This window comes from Plectrocnemia conspersa, unplaced genomic scaffold, assembly GCF_051122295.1.
Source record: "Plectrocnemia conspersa isolate PC_06_02 unplaced genomic scaffold, ASM5112229v1 ptg000011l, whole genome shotgun sequence".
Classification (NCBI taxonomy): domain Eukaryota; kingdom Metazoa; phylum Arthropoda; class Insecta; order Trichoptera; family Polycentropodidae; genus Plectrocnemia; species Plectrocnemia conspersa.
The window spans coordinates 29,453,265-29,477,477 of record NW_028277175.1 but is presented as its reverse complement, the minus strand read 5'-3'; the positions used below and the strand labels follow the sequence as shown (position 1 = coordinate 29,477,477).

General features: G+C 32.5%; 2 protein-coding genes across 3 annotated transcripts; one reads left to right on the top strand and one right to left on the bottom strand.

Annotated features, from left to right (window-relative positions):
* The first annotated feature begins 1,336 nt into the window (after positions 1-1,336).
* On the top strand, positions 1,337-7,595 carry mtDNA-helicase (mitochondrial DNA helicase). Of its 2 annotated transcripts, none has more exons than XM_088198685.1 (9): positions 1,337-1,552; positions 2,020-2,535; positions 2,606-3,036; positions 3,218-3,374; positions 5,224-5,373; positions 6,449-6,558; positions 6,624-6,702; positions 6,777-6,971; positions 7,242-7,595. In XM_088198685.1, exons 2-9 carry the CDS (start codon positions 2,023-2,025, stop codon positions 7,500-7,502), a joined length of 1,896 nt encoding a protein of 631 aa, XP_088054811.1. In that variant the 5' UTR covers positions 1,337-1,552; positions 2,020-2,022; the 3' UTR covers positions 7,503-7,595. The 2 variants fall into 2 exon arrangements, with proteins under 2 accessions (XP_088054811.1, XP_088054812.1); XM_088198686.1 differs by having other exon boundaries at positions 1,360-1,552; positions 3,218-3,525.
* On the bottom strand, positions 7,500-21,727 carry LOC148230206 (uncharacterized). Its single transcript, XM_088198655.1, has 12 exons — positions 21,611-21,727; positions 21,419-21,541; positions 21,263-21,346; positions 19,814-20,014; positions 19,466-19,756; positions 19,292-19,408; positions 19,067-19,234; positions 18,486-18,614; positions 17,664-17,924; positions 17,441-17,587; positions 15,094-15,225; positions 7,500-7,701 (listed from the first exon to the last, which is right to left on the bottom strand). The coding sequence occupies exons 1-12, from the start codon at positions 21,672-21,674 to the stop codon at positions 7,607-7,609; spliced, it is 1,812 nt and encodes a 603-aa protein (XP_088054781.1). The 5' UTR covers positions 21,675-21,727; the 3' UTR covers positions 7,500-7,606.
* Positions 21,728-24,213: the final 2,486 nt, after the last annotated feature.

The following is a 24,213-nucleotide window of genomic DNA, read 5'->3' as shown; positions in this document are numbered from 1 at the left end:
TATAATAGTTAGAAGAAAATAATATAGTTAGAAGAAAATTCTGATTTCAGGCATGCACTTACATCTGAGCGACATTTCTAACAACATTATTTTATGTTTATGAACTAAAAAGTCGTTTCTTTTTTATCTTGACAGTGGTTCTCAATATTTTTTGTATAAAAAATAATAATAAATAATTAGGTAATACATATAAAAAAAATAGATTTTTTCTTTATAGTTTGATTATGTGTTATATTATAATTTAATAAAAAGTAATTGTTTTTTTTCACGAAAATTTAGAAAAAAATCGCACGGGAAGCTGCTAATGAAATAAGTATGAATTTTTCCTAAATCAAAATATTAAAAAAACGACCAATGACGGGCCAACTTTCACCCCGCTCTCCCTGATTCCAAACCAGAAATTCTCGGGCTATTGTGTATGTTCAACCGTTCATTTTTGGAGCAAAAATCGTTTTTTTTTTTTTATCTAATGACCAGCAATCCGACCAATCATTTTGAGTTCAACCTTCCTCCTCAAGATCAACTTGAGATGATTCAGAATCATGAAGTTTTGGACTTTTTTAGTGGAACCGACGATTGAAAAATAACCGATTTTTTTTTCATTTTTAAACTTTTACAGTTAAAAATGAGGAAAAATAAAATAATGACGTCATATTTACGTAAATATAAAGAACAAATAATGTAAAATATTGTAAAATTGGCACCGGGCACCGGCCCTGTTTTCAGATTATAGCAATATGGACTAATATCCATACTCTCTCTTTAAAATTTGCTTAAAAGTCATTACTCTGATGAAGTTGAATTAACATATGATAGAGCATTGGTATAAGACTACAAGTAAATGACTATTACCTATTTTTTTCAATCGGTAAAATATAATTATAATTTTGATAGATTACCATGTATGATAATTTTTTAGGTTTTCCTAATCTCATCCACAAATATAGAACGAGCAATTAAAAGTAAGGTAGGTCGTGCATATATGATATAAAAACCTTAGTAAGATCATAAAGAATATCACACATGTTTAAACAAAAAAAACTCGCAAATTAAAACACACCTTATAATGTTATGTTATTAAATTTCGGTATTAAATGTGTATATTTCACAATTTCCCAATATAGTTAATCCTGATAAAAATATGTAACATTTAAAATATAGAAAGTATATGTTATCGATGGCGATGTTCGGTATTACCCCAATATTATATTTCACTGATGTTATTTATGTGTATTTTTAGTGTAATATAATGAAAATAACACAATATTTAGCTTTTTAAAAAATGTAAAAACATTTCGTTGATTTAAACAAATTCCATTTACAATAAATATATAACAGTTTGATTAAATAATGATAGGTAGTAGCAACATCGACAAACGTCAAATGTTGGAGGTTATGTTATGTTCTCGCGCTGCGTTTGATTGTCAAGAACGCGTATTATACCAAATTATTATAAAATGATAATTTTATAGTCACATTTTGATTACATTGTTAAAATTAAACGATTTTATGTAAATGTCATTTAAATGGTGCTTGTTGTATTGAAACAAAGGTAAGTGTTTCAGCACATTTTACTGTTAATTGAGGTGACCAGAAACCCTCCTTTGAGAAAGATTGCTCTTTAAAAAAATTTTAACCTCCCTTGACTTCCTGTCTTTTTTTCTCCTCGAACAAAAAAATAAAATCAACTTTTTTTTGTTTTTTTTTTACGCTTTCGTAGCAAATTCTTATCAAAAAATTCGTAGATATAGAAATTTTTTCAAAATTATTATTTTTTATTTGCTTTTGCAGATTTGTACTCAAACAAAACTTCTAAAATGGCCTTTGAATAAAAATTTAAAATTACCGAAATGACATACTTTTATTATTAGCTTTCGCAGCAATTTGTCCTTTATCCTCCTCGAACAAAACATTCAAAGATTACTGTTTTATTTTTATTGTACTTCTTTAATATTTTCAAAATCTGGTCACCTTATGTTAATGAATGAATTGTATCATTATTTTCTATAATATTTTTAGAACATGTCGGTGACTAGATCTGTAATTTCTTACTTGAGACACAAGTTTCAAAAAAACCTACAAAGAAATGTTCCTTACGTTAGTTTAAACAATAGGATAGCTATAAGCAAAATGCATACTATTCATCATAACGAAGCTTTATCTGTCACTGTTGCTGATATGCGAAGACAATTGAGACTCAATGGATATCCAGTCGAAGATGGGTTCACGTGTATTATAACAAAGTGTCCTATATGCAAAAGTGAATCGAAAAGTAACGAAAATAAGAGTCAAGCTTATATCAATAAGACGACTGGCTTTTTTTTATGCTCAAATTGTGATTATTCCGGACGATGGGATACTTTTGAAAAGATCATTACTGAAAAAACATCCATAGACTCGATCGCAGACGATACTTTTTTCAAAGGAAGTGAAAAATTCGCTGCTATTTGGAACGATTTAATAGAAAAGACAACTTTATTGACTACTATGGAAGATGTACGCGTACAACAGTCTCTAATCGAGTTTGATTTACCTGTAATTTGATTTTTATGTTCACTTATGCTGTTATTTGATTTATATTTACCTTTTTTTTTAAATGTTTTAGGTATTTCCAGATATTTTAAAATTGTTGACGAACGTTCGTATATCACTAGATGGAAAATCTTTGTATTTTCCGCTTCAAAATTTATCAAATAAAATAGTAGGTTACATAGATATTCAATCGGGGCGCTTTCCGGATGTTACTGAGCCGAGTTTTGGCTGTGGTGGTATATCCTGGTTTAAGAGCATTCGATCGCATTCCAAAGAACATCCTTTGATAATAGTACCCACGATCGCCGATGCTTTAGCTGTTATGGCTCAAAAATTACCAGGGGGAGTCGCTTGTTTGCCGTATGGTTTGAATTATTTACCGCAAGAAGTCTTACCGGTGCTGGAGAAGTGTCCTAAATTGATTTTGTGGGCTGGTCCCGACGGCACTGGACACATGAGAGCGATTGCTCGAAAATTAGGCGAAACGAGATGCTTATTAATCAGGTATTTCGTGTAAAATATAACTTTTTGTTACAAAGATTTATATGTTGAATTTCAAACTAATTTCCGCTGTATCATTAGTTTTTTTTCTGTATATTATTTTTTAATTGTAAAAATATATTAATTCTATCGAGGTTTAATATTTTTATTGTATCTGTTTAATTTATGATAATATTAATTTTAGAGCCACTGATTCGCAACCATCGGCCAGAGAAGCACTTCGTAATGACTTTGACATCAAAAGTATCGTTTCATCTGCGCGTCCTATATGGCATAAATCTATTACTACATTTAAAAGTTTGAGAGAAGACGTCTACTCAGATCTATGCAACGTTGAAAAGGTATTACATACATCTACCATTTGCCTTACGATATATTCCACTTCTCCCTACCTATCTCCAGTGTCAGATCATCTGATCTGATCAACGATTTCAGCCACAGCTACCTACTCTGAATAAATTGTGATCTTCATTCCTGGAAATGTATTCTCAGGTACACAGTTTAATTTGCTTATTTAAACCATAATTTATAAAAATATAATAGTTTTAATTATCGCATTCTAGTAAATCAGGATGTACTTAAACTAGTTATTATCCTAACTGATTTATTCTCAATATCCTATTGTCCACTTTCTATTATTTTTGTTGGTGAAGTAGTAAATAGAATGAACATATTTTAACCTGTTAATCGGGCGTTTCTACGAAAGCGTTTTTTTTTGCCAGAAAATTTTTCCAGGCTGGGCAGAGAAAGGAAACAATGCACTTTTTTCAATGGTAAATTTTCAGAAAACTAGAATATTGCCAGTATTATTTTATTTTTCGCCATCTTCAATTTCACTATTATCACTTACATTGATAACATATTCATTATCACTATCCGATTCCGACACTGATGAAATTATAACACGTGTTCCTTTTTGTGTGTTAGGTTTATTATATATTGTGTAAAAAAATAGTTAATAAAAAATATTGTGTACTAAAAACGCTCATGATGAACTATCACATTTGCATCTGTTGACATCAGTGGAACACATAAATAGAATACAACGTTCTGATAGCGGTGAACCTTTTGCTTCAATCGGACGTTCGTATGATACAAACAGGTCTACGATATGTTCAATTTTGCAAAATAAAAATAAAATTAAAGAATACGTTCAAAATTGTGGAAAATAAAGATATATTTCCACAATCTTTAATGATATGTTTCCAAAAAAACAGCAAAAAAAAAAACATGGATGAAATGGAAAATCTTTGTCATCGTGGATCGGTGACCAACATCAAAAAGATGTCCCTCTGAGTATTTCAATTATTCAAATAAAAGCTCTTAGTTGGCACAAAGATTGGAAGGATAGATTAAAAAAATATTTTAACACGGTTTTTCAAGCAAGTAACGGTTGGTTTTACAATTTTAAAATGAGGTATTCTTTTCATAATATTAAATTTACTGGAGAATCAGCTGATGCAGATAAAGATGCTGCAAAATAATTTATTTCCTAATTATCCAAAATTATTAAAGATGTAGAATATTCCTCTAGCCAAATATTTAATGTAGATAAGACAGGTTTATTTTGGAAAACTCTTTAACAATGAAAAATATGAATGAAGCCTTCACGCACCTTGACAAATTTTTAAATATTATGGAAGATTGTAATCCCAATGAAGAACACATATCTCAAGTGCGTGGGGCGATCAATAAAAACATAGCATGTTATAAAATACCATATGAAGAAAAGAAAAAGAATAGTGGAAAACAGTTAACTCTTGATAACTTTTCAAAGGAAACACCCGCAAACCCCACTTAAACGTGTCTCTTAAACGCCTCTTAAACATCTTATATTTACTTGATAAATAAATATTTTAAAATACACACAATTTCAATTTTTTTTACTTCCCTCGACTTTCGTACATTCAACATTCGCACACATTTTCAGGATCCAATTATGTGCGAAAGTCGAGGGCCGCCTGTATAAACATGTGGTACAATGACTCATGTTACATTAAATACATTGTCCCGCCCGAAGAGGCATATCAAAATAATCTCGCATAACAATTATTAAATCCTGTCTGTTACGACTTTGTCTTTTGTGGGATATAATAATACGTCCCACTCGGTTAACAGGTTAAAAGACTTCTGAGCTTAAAGAAAAATGTCTTATAATATCATTGATAACAGTTACTCAATTGTTTATAGGTTCAAGGCATCAAATGGCAAAGATATCCAATATTAAACAAATTAATCCATGGTCACAGAAGAGGCGAACTCACAGTATTGACCGGACCAACTGGTTGCGGAAAGACTACTTTTTGCAGCGAATATTCACTGGATTTAGCAGTTCAAGGGGTAACATATTCTATGACTTATTACTTCTAAGGCTTAACGCCTGTGGAAAATGTACAAGTTTTAAAAGAACATTGTTTAGTGGCCGCAGACCCGCGTATGATTCTTGTGTCATGCATTTTCTTTCCTTAAAAAAATATTGGAATACCGTCAAATTTGCATCTAGATCAGGGATCAGCTAACTTTTTTTATCCATTACCCTAAAATATATTTATTTACACCGATGTTAGCCCACTGATTTGTAAGGTAGAAAATAATATATTATTAAATTCGAAAAGTTTATTAAATCTATACAGAGAATACAATTTTAAATATAAAATTAATTCCATATAGACTACTTGAAAATAGGAAAATAAAACAATATCTCAAGTTTGTAGTGTTTAATTGGAGATTTTAGAGAAAGTAATTTTTTGAGCACTTAAAGGGACAAGATGACATTGTTGTCATTTTCACCCAAAAGTGAGTTAGCAAATTTAAACTTTAAGCCATCAATATGATTTTCTATCTATCAGATCAATGGGGAAATGTCGGTGTAATCAAATGTATTTTGGGGTAATGCGTAAAAAAGTTAGCCGATCCCCGTTCAAGAGAGACTAAATTTACTGCATTCATTCAATTAAAAAATTATTTTTTTTATCTGTGTGGTATTATTCTTGATTGAAATATAATTATATATAATATTGGTTTGGTGATAATTGGTCACAGGAAGATTGGTCATGCGGATTATTGCTTACATGCATATTAGTCACAAAGCTACTTGCTAATACGAGTATTGCTCATGCTGGTTTAAGGAAAGATAAGTTTTTTAATGACGAATCGTGACTATAGGGCACTTTAGAGTCTGCGACTAAAAATAACCGAGCATCAATCGATTGTCAACACCACCTTCCTGTAAAAAGTGCTTTATTGAATACACGCAACGTCGAGAATGCAATGAATTGAATCTCAACGCTCCTAGAAAAAAGGCACTGGGATACAAATACAATCTATACTCTCTTATATATATATCTGTGAAATTTTCTCCGAAACTACACCATAAAATAAATAACACTTTCATTACAAAATTTCATGAATTTAGGTTAACACTTTATGGGGAAGTTTTGAAATTAGGAACGTAAGACTCGTTAGAACGATGCTTCAGCAACTTGCCGGATTTCCTCTCGAAGAAAATCTGGATCAATTCGATAAGTATGTATTATAAGATTGAAACGTTATTTTTTTATTAAAAATTATTTAATTATTGTATATTTTAGGGTAGCAGATATATTCCAAAACTTACCTTTGTATTTTCTCATGTTCCATGGTCAGCAGACTATCAAGGACGTTATGGAAGTCAGTTTAATTCGTGTTCTTTTCTCTATTATGTATGTGTTGCGTAAATTTATGTGTGTTATTAATATTTTAAGGCTGTGGAGCATGCGAGTTACGTTCACGATATAGCCCACGTAATCATAGATAACGTACAATTTATGTTGGGGGTCGGCGATGATGTCTCCAAGCATACGGATCGATTTTGGAAGCAAGATGCTGTGATTGGAGCTTTTAGGACGTTTGCTACGCGTAGAGATTGCCATGTTACTCTCGTTATGCATCCAAGAAAGGTTATTATTTATTATATTGCCATCTTAAAGTAAAAATAGATATTTTTTTTGAGTAAAAAATTAAAACATAATGAGTTATTATTATTGTGTTTACTATTATTCTTAAATGTAAACATAGATAATATAATACTAATGATACTAAACATACATTGTAAACAATCTTGTGGGCCGGAAAAATATTCAAGGCGGGCCGCGGGTTGGCTACGCCTGATGTAGACGATGCTCCAAGATGATATTCTCTGCATTGTACTATTTTTATTTTAATTCCAGGAACGCGATGTTGATGATTTGTCGACGAATTCAATTTTTGGTAGTGCTAAAGCATCTCAAGAAGCCGATAATGTTCTGATTATTCAAGATAAAAGACTGACAGCAATCAAAGGCAAGAAATACTTACAAATAGCTAAGAATCGATATAGCGGAGATCTCGGAATAATGCCTTTGGAATTCGATAAGAGCAGCTTAAGTTACGGAACTAAAAAGACTAAAACTCCCGGAAAAGACAACGTAAAGAAAGAAGAATCACAATGAATCTCAATATAGAACAATCTTATTTTTTGTATTACACTATATATTTTTATTATGACAGTGCCATTTTTACATTATTAAATCATTATATAAAAATATAAACAATTTTATTCTAATTTGTATATATTAAAACTAACAATGGAGAGTATTGCTATGATTATTAATATGGAAATTTTGTGGTTGAAAATGGCGGTGCCGGCATCTGAAAAAAATATATAAAGAAACATATTAGCAATTTTACACGAGCATGCAAATTATAAGGTGTACAATGATTAAGTATTTCGCGTAATATAGGTGATACGCAGGCGACATGTTTTCGCAGTATGAACAATAAGTGTGGGTTTGAAAGCCTAAGTTTTTGTACTCAATGTTCAACGTGCTTTTACACGTTATCGACACCCTTTAAAAATTCAATATCACTTCATGAATTACCTGTAGTAACGCTATTTTATCGAATGAAATTTTTATTTATTTACAATCTTCTTTCAGAATAATATACACTACTAGTATAAATATTATATACACTACTGATCACTTCATTACAAGATTTTTTATATCGTCCACGCTTCCTAAAGTTAATCAAGCATGATTCCAATTTAATCAAATTAATAATCCACTTTCTGAAAATAATGTTTGTTATTAATAGCTAAAGTCAAATAATGGTGCTAATATCCCAGCTAAAATCGTAAAATCCGCCATCTTGTTTCAAAATGGCGGCTATTATTTTTTTAGCTTTGTTTAAAAAAACCTAGAGGAAAGATTTTGTATAACATATTTAATTACTAAAAAAATAATCTCATTTAAGCATTTATATATACTTAAGTATGTATTAGTATATATATGTTTATTATTGTAGGCTTGTCTAATTTACGCAGTAACCAAGTTGTCTCCAAAGATTAGGTTGAACTTTTGGATTATGTACAATTGTACAGTTTATGAGCTAGACTTGGTCTGACGTGAAGTGGAAAATGGCTGTTTTTATCTATAGTCTCGATCGATACTTAACAGGGCGAGTTTGACAGAGCTCACGATTGTTCCAAGTCGGAAGCGAAGTGGAAGAATAGTAAAGTGAGTTGAGTACTCCGTGTTTGCTTTTATTTACAATATACATACTATTTTTAATATCTGTTAAATATTATATAATTGAATTATTATGTGTTATTTTAGTCCTTATGAAAAACAATTCGTCTATTTTATCTACCGGGGTAAGAATATGACTTCATATATTTATTTGGAACTCCACAAGGCAGCGTTATGGGATCAATATTGTATTTAATATACATTGCTGATAGTTTTACTACAAAGGATACTAAAATAATTATATTTTTCAGATGATAGTTCTGTAGCCTCGTCAAAATATCTACAGGAGAGCCTAAATAAAACTTTTGTTAAATCTATGTATAATTATTTATTTAATTATATTAAATAACGTTCTCACCAGTAGAGAAAACTTCATCCGAAATATTCATAAAAAAATGTATTTAATGTAGGATAGAAATTCAATATAGTTACATTTTATGTATAAACAAGAATTATGTACATACATATATACAAAATATTTCATTAAGTATTCACGTCCCTTTATAAAATTGCGTCATGCATACTTTCTATTTGGTAATAAATAATTAACTCAATAGCGTGAAGCACGTGTTTACATTGTAAGTGTTACCTCAGATTATTAATAAATAATAAGAATTCTCAAGTGAGTTTTAAAATAAATTAATGTGTGAAAACTTTGCTTCTACCTTAAATATAGTGTATGATTCTAGCACTTGTAAATGTTTCCATAAATTTCAGTAATACGATTATCGCTCTCTCAGCTAGATGTTTTTCTTTCTCTCTGCTTGACCTTTGAGTCGAGTAATCTAGAAATACCTTCGTGTTTGACTTGGACTTATTTGCATATAAAGCTTATGGAAATCGTGTACGGGGCGATACATGCTATCATCGTGTGTTGTACAAGATAGCAATGAAACTATCGATCTGTCGCTCATTCTTGACGCAACAGATTGGAGGAAAATTCGTGTGATGGAAAAATCAATTTTATTTTTTATCGATTTTTAGACTGAAACCTTAGGGGCCCTTTAATGCCTCGGTTGCGTGATTAATCCAAAGGCAAAAAATACACACTCACACTTAACCTTTAAACTCGCTTATGTATGTATTTTTTTCTTATTAAGAAAGTGTACACACTCCCTTATAACGCTATTAGTACAGGGCGGACCAAAAATGTGCGCCGAGCCGCGCTATTACATACGTTCGTAATTTTAATTGCATTTATAAATTATTATTATATTTTTTCGAGCTACACGTGAATTTATTTTTATCACAGTAAATAATTGTTCAATTAAATTGAACATATTTTTAATCGTGGCAACACCGAAGGGCGCCATTATGCAAATGTCGAACTTTGACGCATAATGGCGGTTTTTCAAATATTTTGAATAGGGTTGTCATAACACATTAAAATTACGATGATTCAAATTCGATATTTAAAATGTGGTTTGTTGTATATTCATATAGACGGTTATATCGCATCATTGTGAATGATAGAAGCATTAATCTTACCAGTCAATCAAATATTGGGAATAATACTTATGACAGTAAGCATTTTTGTATCAATTACAGAAACGACGTTTAATAAAAAAAGAAGAAAAATCTCACGTTGGTACCACTGTGATGTGAATGGCAATTACATGCGTAGTTTGTATTTAACAGCGCATTTTGTTACACTCAGCAATAATTTATGTTGAAAATGATGCAAATATTGGAAATTGGATGCAAACATCCACCGATTAAAATTTGAAAATAACTATTAGAAAAATTGCTCAAGAAATTGGTAGAATTGTGACTGATATATTGGCCAAGAAATGAGTAGCAGGCAAATTTGATCAAAATCTGTTTAATTAAAAAAACAAGCTTGAATGACGTCGCTGATGATTTAGAATTACTCCAACGCGTCATAATTGGTAACGAATTGTGGTTGTATGTTTATGTTATCGAAAAAAAGATACAGTCTTATTGGAAATGTACAGTTCACTACAATTTTTTATTGTCAGGTTGTACGCTTAATAAGGAATGTAGTGCCGTGTCTCCAATGGACGAATGTTTTGGAACAGCTAGAGGAGTAAGGATGCTCCGTGAATAATACGACTGTATGATCTAGAAATTCTAGCGACTAGAATTGTGGAAAAAATAACTTTTGGATTATGCACCACGACAACGCACTGGCTCTCACATGTTACCGTTTCACTAGATTTCACTGGAAAAAGCTGAAATTACGTCTCTGGTCATGTAGCTCAACTCGTGGAGATTTAAGACGACTGCTTGGTTGGACTAAATTGGATGATCGTAATAGAAGGGCCTGTTTTTCTCTAGACTGTAAATTCGAGTTCGAGGTGGACTCTCGTGTATTGTTTCAGTGAAAATTCCGAGTGGAAGTATAAGTTAAATTAATAATTAAGAATTAATGTTCTTTTGGCAGCGGGGAAAAAGAAGGAGGTCAACAGTACTTTTTTTTTGTTTTGATATATTGTTACATTACATAGTTTTGAAAAAAGTACTTATCTCGTTTTACGCGGTACTCGCTTTATGCGGTTAATAAAAATCATTTTCTTAAATACAAACATATTTGGTTCCACATATGTTTGATCTACATCTGAAACCTCTCCCGTTGCTTATGCAGTGTGTCCAGAGCACACGTGCCTCTGAAGATTTTGTTCGTTTACTTTATAAATTTAAGAAACGTGAATACGGTTTGAACGTTTCGATGCGTCGATTTACGCGAAATTTACTGGAACGTATCTACCGCGTACATCGAGGGATGAGTGTATTCATCAAATAAATGGGGAGTTAAAACTGAAACTTACAGTATATGTAACAATTATGATCCGCCTAACTTGATTGTTTCATTTGATCGAATGTGACGAAAATAGTTTTTGTTTTGAAGCAGGACGACGACGTTTTATAGCACATATTTATTATATTGCTCAGCAGTTTCCGAGCCACGGTTTACGATTCGGTAGTTGAAACATAAATTGTGGCAAGTCGTTGGCGTGCTGCACTGCAGGAATCCGACGCCGGAACATGAAAGGTCACAGGTAACGCATAAATCACAAGAAAGAGCCAATCGACCCCTAGGAAAGGGCGATCCTGGGGCCGGAACATCAGAATCCGCTATCAGCGGCCTAGGACCGGAAGAGTCGCTATCTAAGTCTTAGACGGTTTCCAATTAAAAAACGGCCGCTATCTGATTGTAACGGAGCTGGAGCACGCACCTCGATTAATGGGCCGATTTATTGTCGTGGGCTTTCCTTTCCCGGCCTAGGGTCGGGTCCTTGAAATCAAAGGGCTGTTTCAGATCTCGGTAGGCTCTATGTCGACGTCACACATTTAACAGGTAGCACGCAATGTGACCACGCAATATTGGATTTGATTTACATACGCTTTTTTCGTAACAAACAGGGGTTGCGAACCTTTGCGGGCGATCGATTCAACATAGTTACTTTGTTTCAAGAGCGTTTACGTTAGAGACTTGCTTATGCGGCTTAGAAGTAGATTGAGCTACGTCCATTTTATTTTGTGAAAATCACATTGGTAACAACAATTTATCTACATGATTTATTATTGAGAAAACAAGTAACAAACTAATCTGCAACTTGTGTCCCGCGAAACTTTAGGAATACAATATTGAATTTTACGGTTCCACTTTCAGTAATATATACTGCAAGTAAGGACTGTTTCATGTCCACCTCTATCCATACAGAATATCTGTATATAAAGTAAACAATTCATGTCTGACTTGAAAGCTCTGATATTTTAACTCTCATTGGAATTGTTTTGATTATAATCCATTCGGAAGAATACTGCTAAAAAAGGAAACAGTACAGCTAAGGCCAGATTTACATAAAAGCTAACAAAATCCAGGTGAATAATCACAACAATTTGGATCTCTAAATAACGGAAATTATTTTGGTATTTTAGAACTAGTAGCAGTGGCGTAGTTATGGTGGGGCGGAGGGGGCGGGCCGCCCCGAGCGGCACTTGCTTGGGGGCGGCATATTCGCGATGGAATCGTCTAGTGTGGTTCTTAACCCTAAATATACTAAAATGTATGTAAATTTACGAATTTTAAGAGCTTAACAATAATCAATTTATTATTTTAAGAAATGCTGATTTTATGACCCTGCAAAAATATGTTTGGGGGGGGCTGCAATTTTAAGGATTGCCCCGGGCGGCACATACCCTAGCTACGCCACTGACTAGTAGCAAAATTAGATCTATTCATACAAGCTCATATCAATTATTATGGAAATTCATGGCAAAGAAAGTTATACTAAGTAACTGTTAGTAAGTGCCTAAATATTTGTCAGTCACTAGGTGGAAGCAACAAAAGCTATTCTGTAGAATTACAGTGCTATCACTGATGCCCTATCAATAATATATTGTTATATATTATTGATAGGGCATCAGTGATAGCACTGTAATTTGAGAAACGAGCAAAAACCATCTTGCAAAATGTTGATTACAAAACTGTTAAAAGGATAAAAATAATAAAGAAACAGATAGAAATTAATTAGTGCAACTAGTCCTCCTGTCTATTATTATAGTTTGGGGAAAAATCCTTTATTCCTGTATTAGATACACTTGAAAACACAGAAGAGGTGCTGTGTACAGTGACGTATCAAACATGTTTTCCTTTCTTACCAATCTGGCATTATTGAAGCAATATGTTGAACTGTTGATTTAAGGATACCCAAAAGCAGAGACGTCTTTTGTGGAGGGGAGGGTCGGGGGGAGCATTTCCTCCCTCTTGATGTCATTTAATGAAACACTGAATCGTGATTTAATCGAAATATTAAAAAAATGATTAGCGAACTTTGCCCCCACCCCTTGAAAAAGCTGATATAACGTCTCTGATTCAAAGTATAAATTCTCGGGTTATCCCTAAAATAAAATTAAAAAAACAGTCTCGAATCCATCCCGAAAATATTTTTTAAAATGTCATTTCGGTGAAATATTATCAGAATACATATTCACCGGTAGATATATGTATTTAATAGTAAAAATATAATTTATCTGGCAGATGCTAGTAAAATTATATAATTTCAACTTTTTCATATGTATATGTTACAGTTGATGTGTATTTTTAAGTGAAGTCCAAATACATTTTTACCAGTAAAAAGCTTCAAAGTAGAAGTTTCGATGCCATTGATTTTCTATGGCAAATTTACAGCTTTGGAATCTATTTTTATTCAATAAATATCTTATTAGAATTCTTTAACTAACGATCCAAACCTAACATAATGAATGTTTTAAGATCACAGAACAAAGAATATATAGAAGCGGTGTTCGCGGTAAAAAAACAACTACTTCCAATTCATAATTCTGTTCACTGACGTCAGACGACCTTGTCACGCCGTGTGCGACGGATCTCCACATTAATATTTTCAAAATTTGGTTGTGTATTAAATATTACGGGGGACTGTTCGGTTATAGGGTGTAAAAGTCATGGTAGAAAACTATCAAAGAATGAAAATGCCATAACTTTTCACGTGTAAGCACAAATTAATACGCTTTACCTAATCCAAACAAACAGCTTTTTAAGCGTCATTCGATACGTCTCGCGCGTGTGGTAAAATATATGAAGTTATTTTTAATATATATATGTATATTCGATGAAATCTGCAAATACATATAAATACAAGTTTAAAATACCGGACTATACCGGATTTATTACCACATTAAAAAATAATTATATTAAAAATATCTGCAGTGAAATATTTAGAAAAATTAAAACACATTTAATTTTCGATTTCCCAAGGATAAATTGAATACTGAAGACGCCGACGCACATAGACGAGTCCTATCCCTGATGCTCAACGGTACGTCCGAAATCAACACAGTGAAATGTCATTACAAACTTACTATCGCCACGAAATCTTCGATTTGACAGTCTCACTGAATTTAAAATTAATGAAACAATTTCTAGCACAACCAACCGATGTCCTGCAATGTACAACAAGCTAAATGCGAATAATTTCAGGTCCTAATACAGATTATATGCATAGCTTTCTAGATCTAAATATAAAAAAGGCAATTAAAAAAGGCTATACACCAAAATAGCATAACTGCGTGGAGTTAAATAGAAACAGCTGATAATGGAAAACACTTCGACCCATCTGGTTACTTAATAACACCACCAAACTCATAAATCTTCACTTGTAGCTTTTCCAGAACCGTATGGATCGATAGACACGCAGGGTGTACGAAATTAGTATATTTTTTTCTAGGCGGCTAGAAGACATTCCAGCGGACGTGTAAATTTTCGCTATGGCGAATTTTCAGACGCGTCACGCGAAAATTCCATTTAAACACATGACTATTTGTTCGACTGGCGTGTCACGTGATCGTTTTTCTGGTCAGCTTGTCACGGAATTCCATTCGTGCATCGATTAGGAAAAGGTGCTTGCACCGAAGGTTTCGGTCACAGGCAATCTCGGCGAGAATCGTGGTCGAAAAAATATTATTAACGACGTCCTAGCATGGAAAGCCTTACGGTCGCCTTATCGGCAGCATCTGGACGCTTTCTCACCTTTGCAGCCGTCTGGCGCGAAAGCTCTGACATAGCCCCATTCGCAGCTGCAGACGGAGCGGCGGCAAACTGTCCTCTCTGGTGATTCCTGTGTGAAGCATTGCAGACTGATTGAGCATGGTTCTCCGAGCACTAAATTATAAAAACAAGTATTAATACACATAAATATATATGTACATAATCCATTAGTGGTGTATAATATAAATATAAAGCTCCCTTAAGAGTTAGAACACTCTAGTGAAGATGCAACAAACTTATGATATTGCTGTAGTGAAAATAATGCCATTTATATTAGCCAATCTAGACTTTTTCAGCCGACTGCTACTTTCAGTTTGGTCAATTATGTGCAGTACTTAGTGAAATCATTAATTACGGCGTACAATACAGCTCGTTGTATATGATAGACAATGAATAGTCAGATTTTAAATCAAATTTGGATCAGAATAAAACAAATCTCGGTCAGAAATTTATTAATAACTTGGTCATAATTATATTATTCAGGATAACTATTAAACGGTAAGAATAAAAATAGCATACGGCCAAAATAAGAATAAAGCACGATAAGAATTAAAATATGCCTGCATTACACTCTCTGGAAGTTGGTCAAAGTTGGCCAAGGACGGAGAATATAGTGGGTTACTTCGGTCGGTTCGGTTCTGCCTGCTCTAAAATCTCTCGAAAGTTGTCCGAGGTTATTGTCGGCATATTTTCCGAGTCAAAAGGACCGAAGTCGGAGCTACTCTTTCGAGCGCGAGCGGTGAGATACTTCCCCTTTCGTTCTCTCGCGTGTTAAGTGACGAGAGTGAGAGAGATGATAATGATATGGTGGTTCGCAAACTGAGATAGAACGAGTAACTCACTTCAATTTCAGTATACGCGTAGGCGTCCTATGGTTAACACGCACGACGAGCGCTGTATCGTGGTCACGTGGTCAAGTTATAATACCACATGCTTATCGGGGATTTCAACAGACTCTTACTGACATCTTTGAATATTTTAGGGCACCAAAAGGGATTAATCATATTTTTGATAGTATATTCTTCTAATAGATATCGTTATTATATTTTTTTTCATATAAAATTAAATAATTAAAAAATAATTAGTGGTACTTGATTTTGTTAAAAAAATCTATTCCAATATCCTTATGTATTTTCCTAGATCGGTTTATATAAATGTCACACCATAACGAATCCTTATTTAGAATCGATGGCGACAAATTCTAGGATAGTCACAGATGTGGTGTTCGTATTCTGAAGTATCATTTTTATGCCTTATGGCATTTTGCAAAAGCCGACAAATATTTTGCGTAAATTGAATATTTACGACCGAAAAGTTTTCATGATATTGTATTGGTGAGTGCCCACACAAACTTTTATAATTATCAGTAGCGTAATTGTAATAATATGACAATTTAAAAATTGCGATTATTTGGCACTTTCTTCGATCGCGCGCAAATATGCCGGCTGTACGTGACAGCAGCCGCCGTCCGAACGTCATTCACGCCGCGAAGCGCGCGGGCATATGAGATCCGCAATAGTGTAATCACTAATGTGCAATGTCTTTAAGTGCTATTAGATGACCAGACGTTTACTTCAAAAAAATTGTCCTCTTGAACAAAAATTTCTAAAATGACCTTATTTTTGAGCTCCCGTAATTATTTTTCCTCCTCAAAAAAAAAATCCGTGATAATTTTTTTAGGTCCCATAGTAATTTGCCATCATCGAACAAAAATTCCGAAATGTTTTTTTTTTTAATTTTTAGTGTCCTCTTTTGATATTTTCAAATTAAGCAGATTCTTCAGTAATGAAAGACGCTTCATAACAGTGTGTTGGGGTGGTATCATAACAGTTGAAGTTATCTCTACAATGACATATTGTTTCACAATTTCAGAAGCTTCATTGAAAAAGAAAAGCGATTAGCACTAGATACATTTGTACCGGGAGACAGTTTCGACTCGGCCTTTAACCTGTTCACCGCCACGCGCATGTATACACGCGTTGCTTTGTCGGGCCCTCAGCGCGAAGCGCATGTATACATGCGTTCGCCTAAACCCGTGTTTTTAATGAAACTAGAGGGAGATGACTGGCTATAATTGTTTCAAAAATCAGTTCGTATTCTTACTAAGCGTTTAAAATATTATTATTATAATAATTTGAGCTAAAACAGTGATAAATATAGCTGGCCGGCCGACTCAAATTGATAACTGTAATTCAGTCCCTCCTTATTTACATACTTACCTATCTAGCTAAGATTTGATAAATATATATCATACGTCAATTATATAAAACTGATAAAATTTGCCTCAGTAAATATTTGTAGCAACTATTATATAGAAAAATATGTTTACTAGTTTTCATCCAGCATTTGTCTTTTCTCTCGTGATGTGTTGCTGTGCATTGACATTTTCCTTCTTCACAAGCTACCGAATCCTTGTCTCCTAAAGTTTGCCAGCAATGAGCGTCAGAGTCACAAAAATCACCCAGTGATTTGACAGCTAATAAAAAATAAAAAAAAATATAGAAAAACATCTCACAAAAAGACTAATGAAACTAATTTATAAAAGAACTGACGTTCCAAGCATTTATTTTCTGCAGTAACAAGATCTTCTAAGCAGTCACAGTAATTTGAACTCAAAGTTTCCGAAGAGTTACTATTAGTGCAGCTACTATTTGGTATTTCGCAATCGTCTTCTGTTGTGCATGGACCTCCAATGCTAGGTTTGCAAATATCTTCATCTTGGTAATATAATTCTGCACAAGAGCACTTGTTGTCGAGACATATTGAATTTTTAGTGCCGCATTGCTCATCCAGCTCACAAGTTTCACTCAAATCTAGAATCATATTAAAAAAGTTGAATAAGCAACTGCTGTCTTTATGACTTTAAAATGGAAAATATATCAATAAACCAATATTTAGAGCATGTTCAGTGTAAAGTAGTATAAATTCACTGCAGTTTATTTTATTATATAATGCTATGTGACGTGGTGATAACAACGGAGCTTGTGTATACAAATGGACATATGATTATATCGTGCTATACAGCTTTTTGCGCAAGAGCGTGGTCATGCATGTTGTTCTTGAAGCCAATTGGAAGTGTTGCCAGATGCAAAAATTTTTGCGTTGTCACACTATTTTTAATACAAGATTTCTTGATATTTTTTTGTTTCATTATTTTGAAAAAAATAAGAGCGTGGAAAAATGCGTTGGCAAAATTATGTATTTAATATGATTGAAAATACTTTTTAATTACACCTATTATAGTGAATTTACTAAGCCTTATAATATAAATTATTTCACTTATACAATCTATCGTTTTAAATATCATCTTAAAATCTAAAATTATATTCGTATTTTCCTGCACAATGGTATTTTAATCTAAAAATTATACTTACTGAAGTTTTTATTCAAGCACTGATTCTTATTGATTGACGCTACAAAATCCTCTTCGCATTTGCATATTCCTTCCTTGCACGATGCATTTAAAGGACAGTTATCCAATTTCGAACAGGTCTCGTCGATTCCTGAAAGAATAGAGATATCGGTATTATTAAGAACGAAGCTATTTAAAAAAGGAAGGTTCTGTTTGAATTATATATTTAACATATGCACTGGTAAGCAAATAAAGAAGACTAATATTTTAACATAGTTGTTCTTTTCTCGCGTTGTGATCCATGTGCTTGAGACAGTATATCAACTGACTCTCAAGGTCGGTCGACGAGGAACCAACAACTCGTCGACCGACCGGTCGTAGATCTTCGTCTTTTCTGGATCCAATATATGATACAGCTCACAGTTATTGAGTTAAAGAACGAATGAATCTCACGATTCATTTATTATTATTCTAGTTATAATTTTGAGAATATATAAGCTTAATAAATTCTCGGGAATTTTAAAATAATACAGCATGAAACTTACACATGTTATTCTAAATATAATACAAAAACAATAAGACAGGCAAAAAATATAAATTCACCTCTAGTTACAGTGCAAGCAAGCAATTCTTCATCTTTATAAGACACAGAAAGATCGCAATCGCAGACCTTTAAAAATTCGTTATTCTTATCTTTAACGCATATAGATGAACTTCCGAAAGTGTAGCAGCTATCATTGTTGACGCAGGATTCGTCGAAATTTCTTGCAGCTGTAAATTTCAAAGACATAAATAATTTAAAAATATATAACAACTTTATAAACTTACGTTTGATGCATTCTCTCAAATATGGATCATAAAAAAATCCGTTGTTGCAAAGGCAGGTGTTTGCTTCGAGATGAGTCATGGGAAGATCTTTACATGATTTTGCATACTGTCCGAGATCTTGAAACTATGATACTAAGTAACTGTTTTTATAATATATAATATTATATTTCTTACCTCCAATGCATGTTTTTTTATCATTGCTAGGATAAAAATTCCTCTGACATATGCATATGTTTTCAGAGCATTCAGAATGATTTAGGTCCGAACAATCATCGTCGTAATTGCAAGTATTGCCTTCTATAACAGCTCTTACAGTGCTCTTCTTCCAAACTTCTGATTTTGGATTGTCTTCAATTAAAGGTTCATAAGACTGTGATTTTTTTTCTGCGCATATCATATTCGTGCATACGGCGTTTTTGTTCGGAATTTGGCAGTCGCTATCCAAGGTGCAAGTGGCTTTCAGAACTGAAATAACAGTTATTCATTACTTGCTTACAAATTGTTAAAATAATGTATACTAACTTGTGGCTTTTTTTCTGCACTGTCCACCTAATCTTTCATAGTGATCTGGTTTGCAGGAACATTTACCACCAATACACTCCATGGACAACGGTAACAGGCGATCGTAGCATTCTTGACTTTTTTTGCAGACATCTCCAAACTTAACGGTGGGCCAACACCTTCCTTCTAAATATCTATTACCTTCTAGGCAATCGCAAACTTCTAAAAAAAATATTTTTTATTAAAAATAGTTCAAACATGCATTTATATAAATACATTATCATTAAAAATGCACACGAAATATGCTTCTCTTAACTGTCGCAGAAAACATCTTTGTGTGTAGAAATTTTTGAGCGCTGGCATTCTTGCACAACGGTCAATAATGACACAAACGCGACGGTCTAAGGCACTTTACAAATATAAATTGTGATATTTTTCTCATATAAAAAAATTAATTTACTTATTTTTTCGACTATAATTATTATACACTATAATTATTTACATTATTAAATTACAGTAAATCGGGATGTAATTATTCTCTTAAATTACTTATTCTCAAAAATATATTTGTTTACTTTCGATATTTTTGTAGAACTTGTAGTAAATAAGAAGAGCATATTTTAAAAAACTTCTTAAGCTAAAGATAATATTGCATAACACTAATGACAACAGCGACTCAAATATTTTTGTGTTCAAGATATCAAATGTCAAAGATATCTGACACTAAATAAATTAATCCACGGTCACGGAAGAGGCGAACTCGCAGTATTAATTAGACTGCCCGATTGTGGAAAGACTATTTTTTGTAACAGGGGCTCACAATTGCTTTTGTGTCGCATTGACAAGCATATGCGAGAGGAACAGTGGAATGCGAGAGAAACAAGTGCACGGTTGCCAGTCCTCTACACGATTAACATAGCAAATTATATCGCAAATCATTGCAAGTGGTTGTCACGTCGAGAGTATGCGAGCAAAATTACCGATGAAAAATGCTGGCAAAAACCGCGTTTCTGGTTCACTAGAGCCTGCCAACGTCTATAAGACAAATTGATTATATTTAACTGGTTCTTGCTTTCTCACTGTTTCTCGCTTGTGCATATGATTTTAAGTGAATTAATTTGTAAAGATTTTAAAAGATAACATATAATAATAATATCAAGGCCCGATTTTACAACAACAAAATATCTACCACTTTATATATGAATATATAAAGTAAATCTATTTTTTACTTGAACCAGATTATTAGTAAAAAAATATCTAATTGACTTAATTGATTCTTAAACCGATGTAATCTCGGAAATGTGGAATTCATACGTTAATTGGAATTATTATTACCAGTAAAAATTAAACTAACGACATATATGATTATAAATAATAAGTAAAAGTATTAGAAACAATAAATTATGCAGAAACTTATACTAAAAAAATAACACTAAAGATATTTTGAAACTTAGAGACGTATGTACTTACTTGTATCACTATTACAGTGAAATCCGAAGAATAGAGATTGACATTGGATATTTTCCTCACAAGGAGATAAAATATACGATCCAACTGAAACGTTACATAAAAATAAGCAAAACTATTTGATACTGATAGTTTTTTTAACAAGCAAACATAATTTACCTTCGATGCATTTGCTTCCATTGGAATTCAGTACCTTTCCAGCTGGGCATAAACATGTATTGTTTTTGCACTCCATTCCATTGATTCCGTAGCAGTCTTCCCAAGTGGTGCAACTTAATTTGGCTAGAATTTGTCACAATTTCGTAAAATAAGCGAGATGAATAGGCGAATCAAAATATATTTCACTTATACCATAAATAGGCACTGAAAGAGTTAGTATCACAAGGGAGTATAATAACATTTTCGTCAAAGTCATTTTTATTGTATCAAAAACCACAAAGCACGTTATATACAACGATCTAGTTAAAACGTAATGCTTATCTTGTGATAGGCAGGTGTTTTAGAACACAATTAATGAATAATTGAAATCGATAAAAAGACAATCAAAGCGTAATCTTTTAAATTTTCATACATAGTAGACTTATCTTATCTGGTAGCCCACCTGTTTAATCCGAACGATTTGAATGACACATTTAACTGTGCTCTTTCTATGGTTATTGAAGGAATACTGCTGCGTTGCTCAAAATGTATTGATCGAGTGACATTTTGGCTGCATGATTTTTTAAACGATGTTTGATCTTGATTGATCAATTAAAGGGTGATCGAAAAGTTTTTTTTATTACAGTGATACTGTAATAAGCAATATACTAAGTAATAACGTAATAAAAAAACTAGATAATCTTCATATTAAGAAATAGTTCTCAATATGTAATAAAATAATGCGTACCATTACGATATACAAGTGAGTAATACCTGAAAGTCTTGGGTTCAAATCCCATATGGACTCTAGTGTTTTTAAATTTCTATCGTGTCTGTGAGATCGGTGTGATTTATATATGATATAATATTAATTCCGATTGATCATCACACATTAAGATTTCCAAGATTTTCCTAATCATTCTGAGGAATAATAAAATAGTCTATTAATTGTGAACTGTATAAAGTATTTATATTTATTAAAATATATGTCATTGATTTCATTCTGGTGTCTCACTACTTACTTGTAGGCCTAATTGTGCTACCCCGTTGTAACGCATTGGGTTAATACCTGTCATGTTGCAGCAGAAGATCTAAAATAAATTAAAAAAATACTTCACCAATTATAAAATGCTACTGATTGTGAGCCTTATCTGAGTATATGCATGATATAACAAAATTCTTTGGTATGACACAACTCTTGACTATTTAAAGAAAAAAAGAAACCAATACTTTCATATCAAAAGACCGTATTAATATCTGTAAGAATAGCAATAATTTTTTTAAATATAGTGTAATATCCAAATGTAGACAATGAAGCAATATACAAGTTGCGATATCTGTCTGTACTTCTTTCCGCTTATTTTTCCCTGAGAGATGAGTTGGTTCAGCTTGTATTTTGGACTTGACCTAATGAAAGTTCTAAAACTATAATTAGGTTTGGGTTTGAACAGCAAATGCATGTTTCGTAACCGTCAAATTGAGTTTCATAGATATTTTAGAGCAGCATATTAGCCCTTATCAGTAAAATTATATTTTCGCTAGTAGAAATATATATCTACTGGTGAAAATGTGTCTGAATTAGTGAAAATATAACTTCACTGAAAAATACATATTCACTGTAAAATTTATAATCTCTCAATGAAGTATGTATTCATAGGATGATCTTTATATATATATATATATATATATATATATATATATATATATATATATATATATATATATATATATATATATATATATATATATATATCCATTAATCTCCATATTTATTATGTTGTTTCTCTGCGTAGATAATTTAGTTTTATATTGTTTTGTACATCTTATTCGAATCATTTTTTATTTCATATGTGACGATTTAGCGTGACCTCCACTGTTGACCGACTCAAGCCTTAACTATCATGACTGTTAAAGTGCTAATAATGTATTGTGTGAAAACAGAAAGATTTTTTTACAAAAAACTTAAAGGTTTGATGATAAAACTTAGTATCACATTTTTTATAATAGTACTTTGAGAAAACTTATGAGAGAAAATTGTGAGCCGAGTAGAAGATTAGACAAATTGAGAGTCAATCGTTATTCAATTAGTTTTCAGCTCTAGCTCCAATTATTTCTTCAAGTAAAGCTTGTTTTAATGTGTCCAATCAATTAATACAAAGGAAAATTCAAGCAATGCTTATTTGATGCGGATGATTTTTATAGATGATTATTGACACGAATTATTTTTTTTTTAATGATTTGTGAATAATGATTAAAAAAACAATTATAGTGCACACCTAAAATATATCAGCGCCATCCCATATACATATATGTTTCCAGCTACTCATAGATTTTCCGAAATAATCCGTGTGTTTGAGAAGCTTGTTGGTTCTGAAGCTCGTTGAGAAGCTTGATGGTTCGTGCAAGAGAAGCGTTCTCAAGCGCTGACGTCTTGGCCGCGATGAGAAAGAACGAGGGACGCGATCTCGACTCTCTAGGGCACACCAAAGCTCGCAACTGAATGTCATCAAGCATTTATGGATTGCCGACACCGTCCATAAGTAATTTAAAAAGTGCTTCAGTTAGTACGCTATGCCAAGAACTCAATAGATTGTATTTCAACGCTCCTTAAGTATTTATTAAAATAAAATACTGCCGTTCATTTCGATGCGCATCAAAGAATATAATTTAAAAAAATCCTATATTTTTTTTATAGTCAATTAAGCTACGTAACGAGTAATTAAATATTGTTTTTTGAAGACGGGAGGTGACGGGGGGTGTCAATGAGACACAAATTGAGCCGCTGCACTAGTATTTTTATTAAAATTTGAAGTTAC

Bases quoted from the DNA above. Each gene is read 5' to 3' on its own strand.
- mtDNA-helicase (XM_088198685.1), top strand. From the start codon at position 2,023: ATGTCGGTGACTAGATCTGTAATTTCTTACTTGAGACACAAGTTTCAA. The intron at 3,037-3,217 runs GTATTTCGTGTA...TATTAATTTTAG, and splicing joins ACGAGATGCTTATTAATCAG to AGCCACTGATTCGCAACCAT. The intron at 6,972-7,241 runs GTTATTATTTAT...TTTTAATTCCAG, and splicing joins TCGTTATGCATCCAAGAAAG to GAACGCGATGTTGATGATTT.
- LOC148230206 (XM_088198655.1), bottom strand. From the start codon at position 21,674: ATGACTTTGACGAAAATGTTATTATACTCCCTTGTGATACTAACTCTT. The intron at 21,347-21,418 runs GTAAATTATGTT...GTAACGTTTCAG, and splicing joins TGGAAGCAAATGCATCGAAG to TTGGATCGTATATTTTATCT. The intron at 17,588-17,663 runs GTCAGTTCTTTT...ATTTTTTATTAG, and splicing joins AGAAAATAAATGCTTGGAAC to CTGTCAAATCACTGGGTGAT.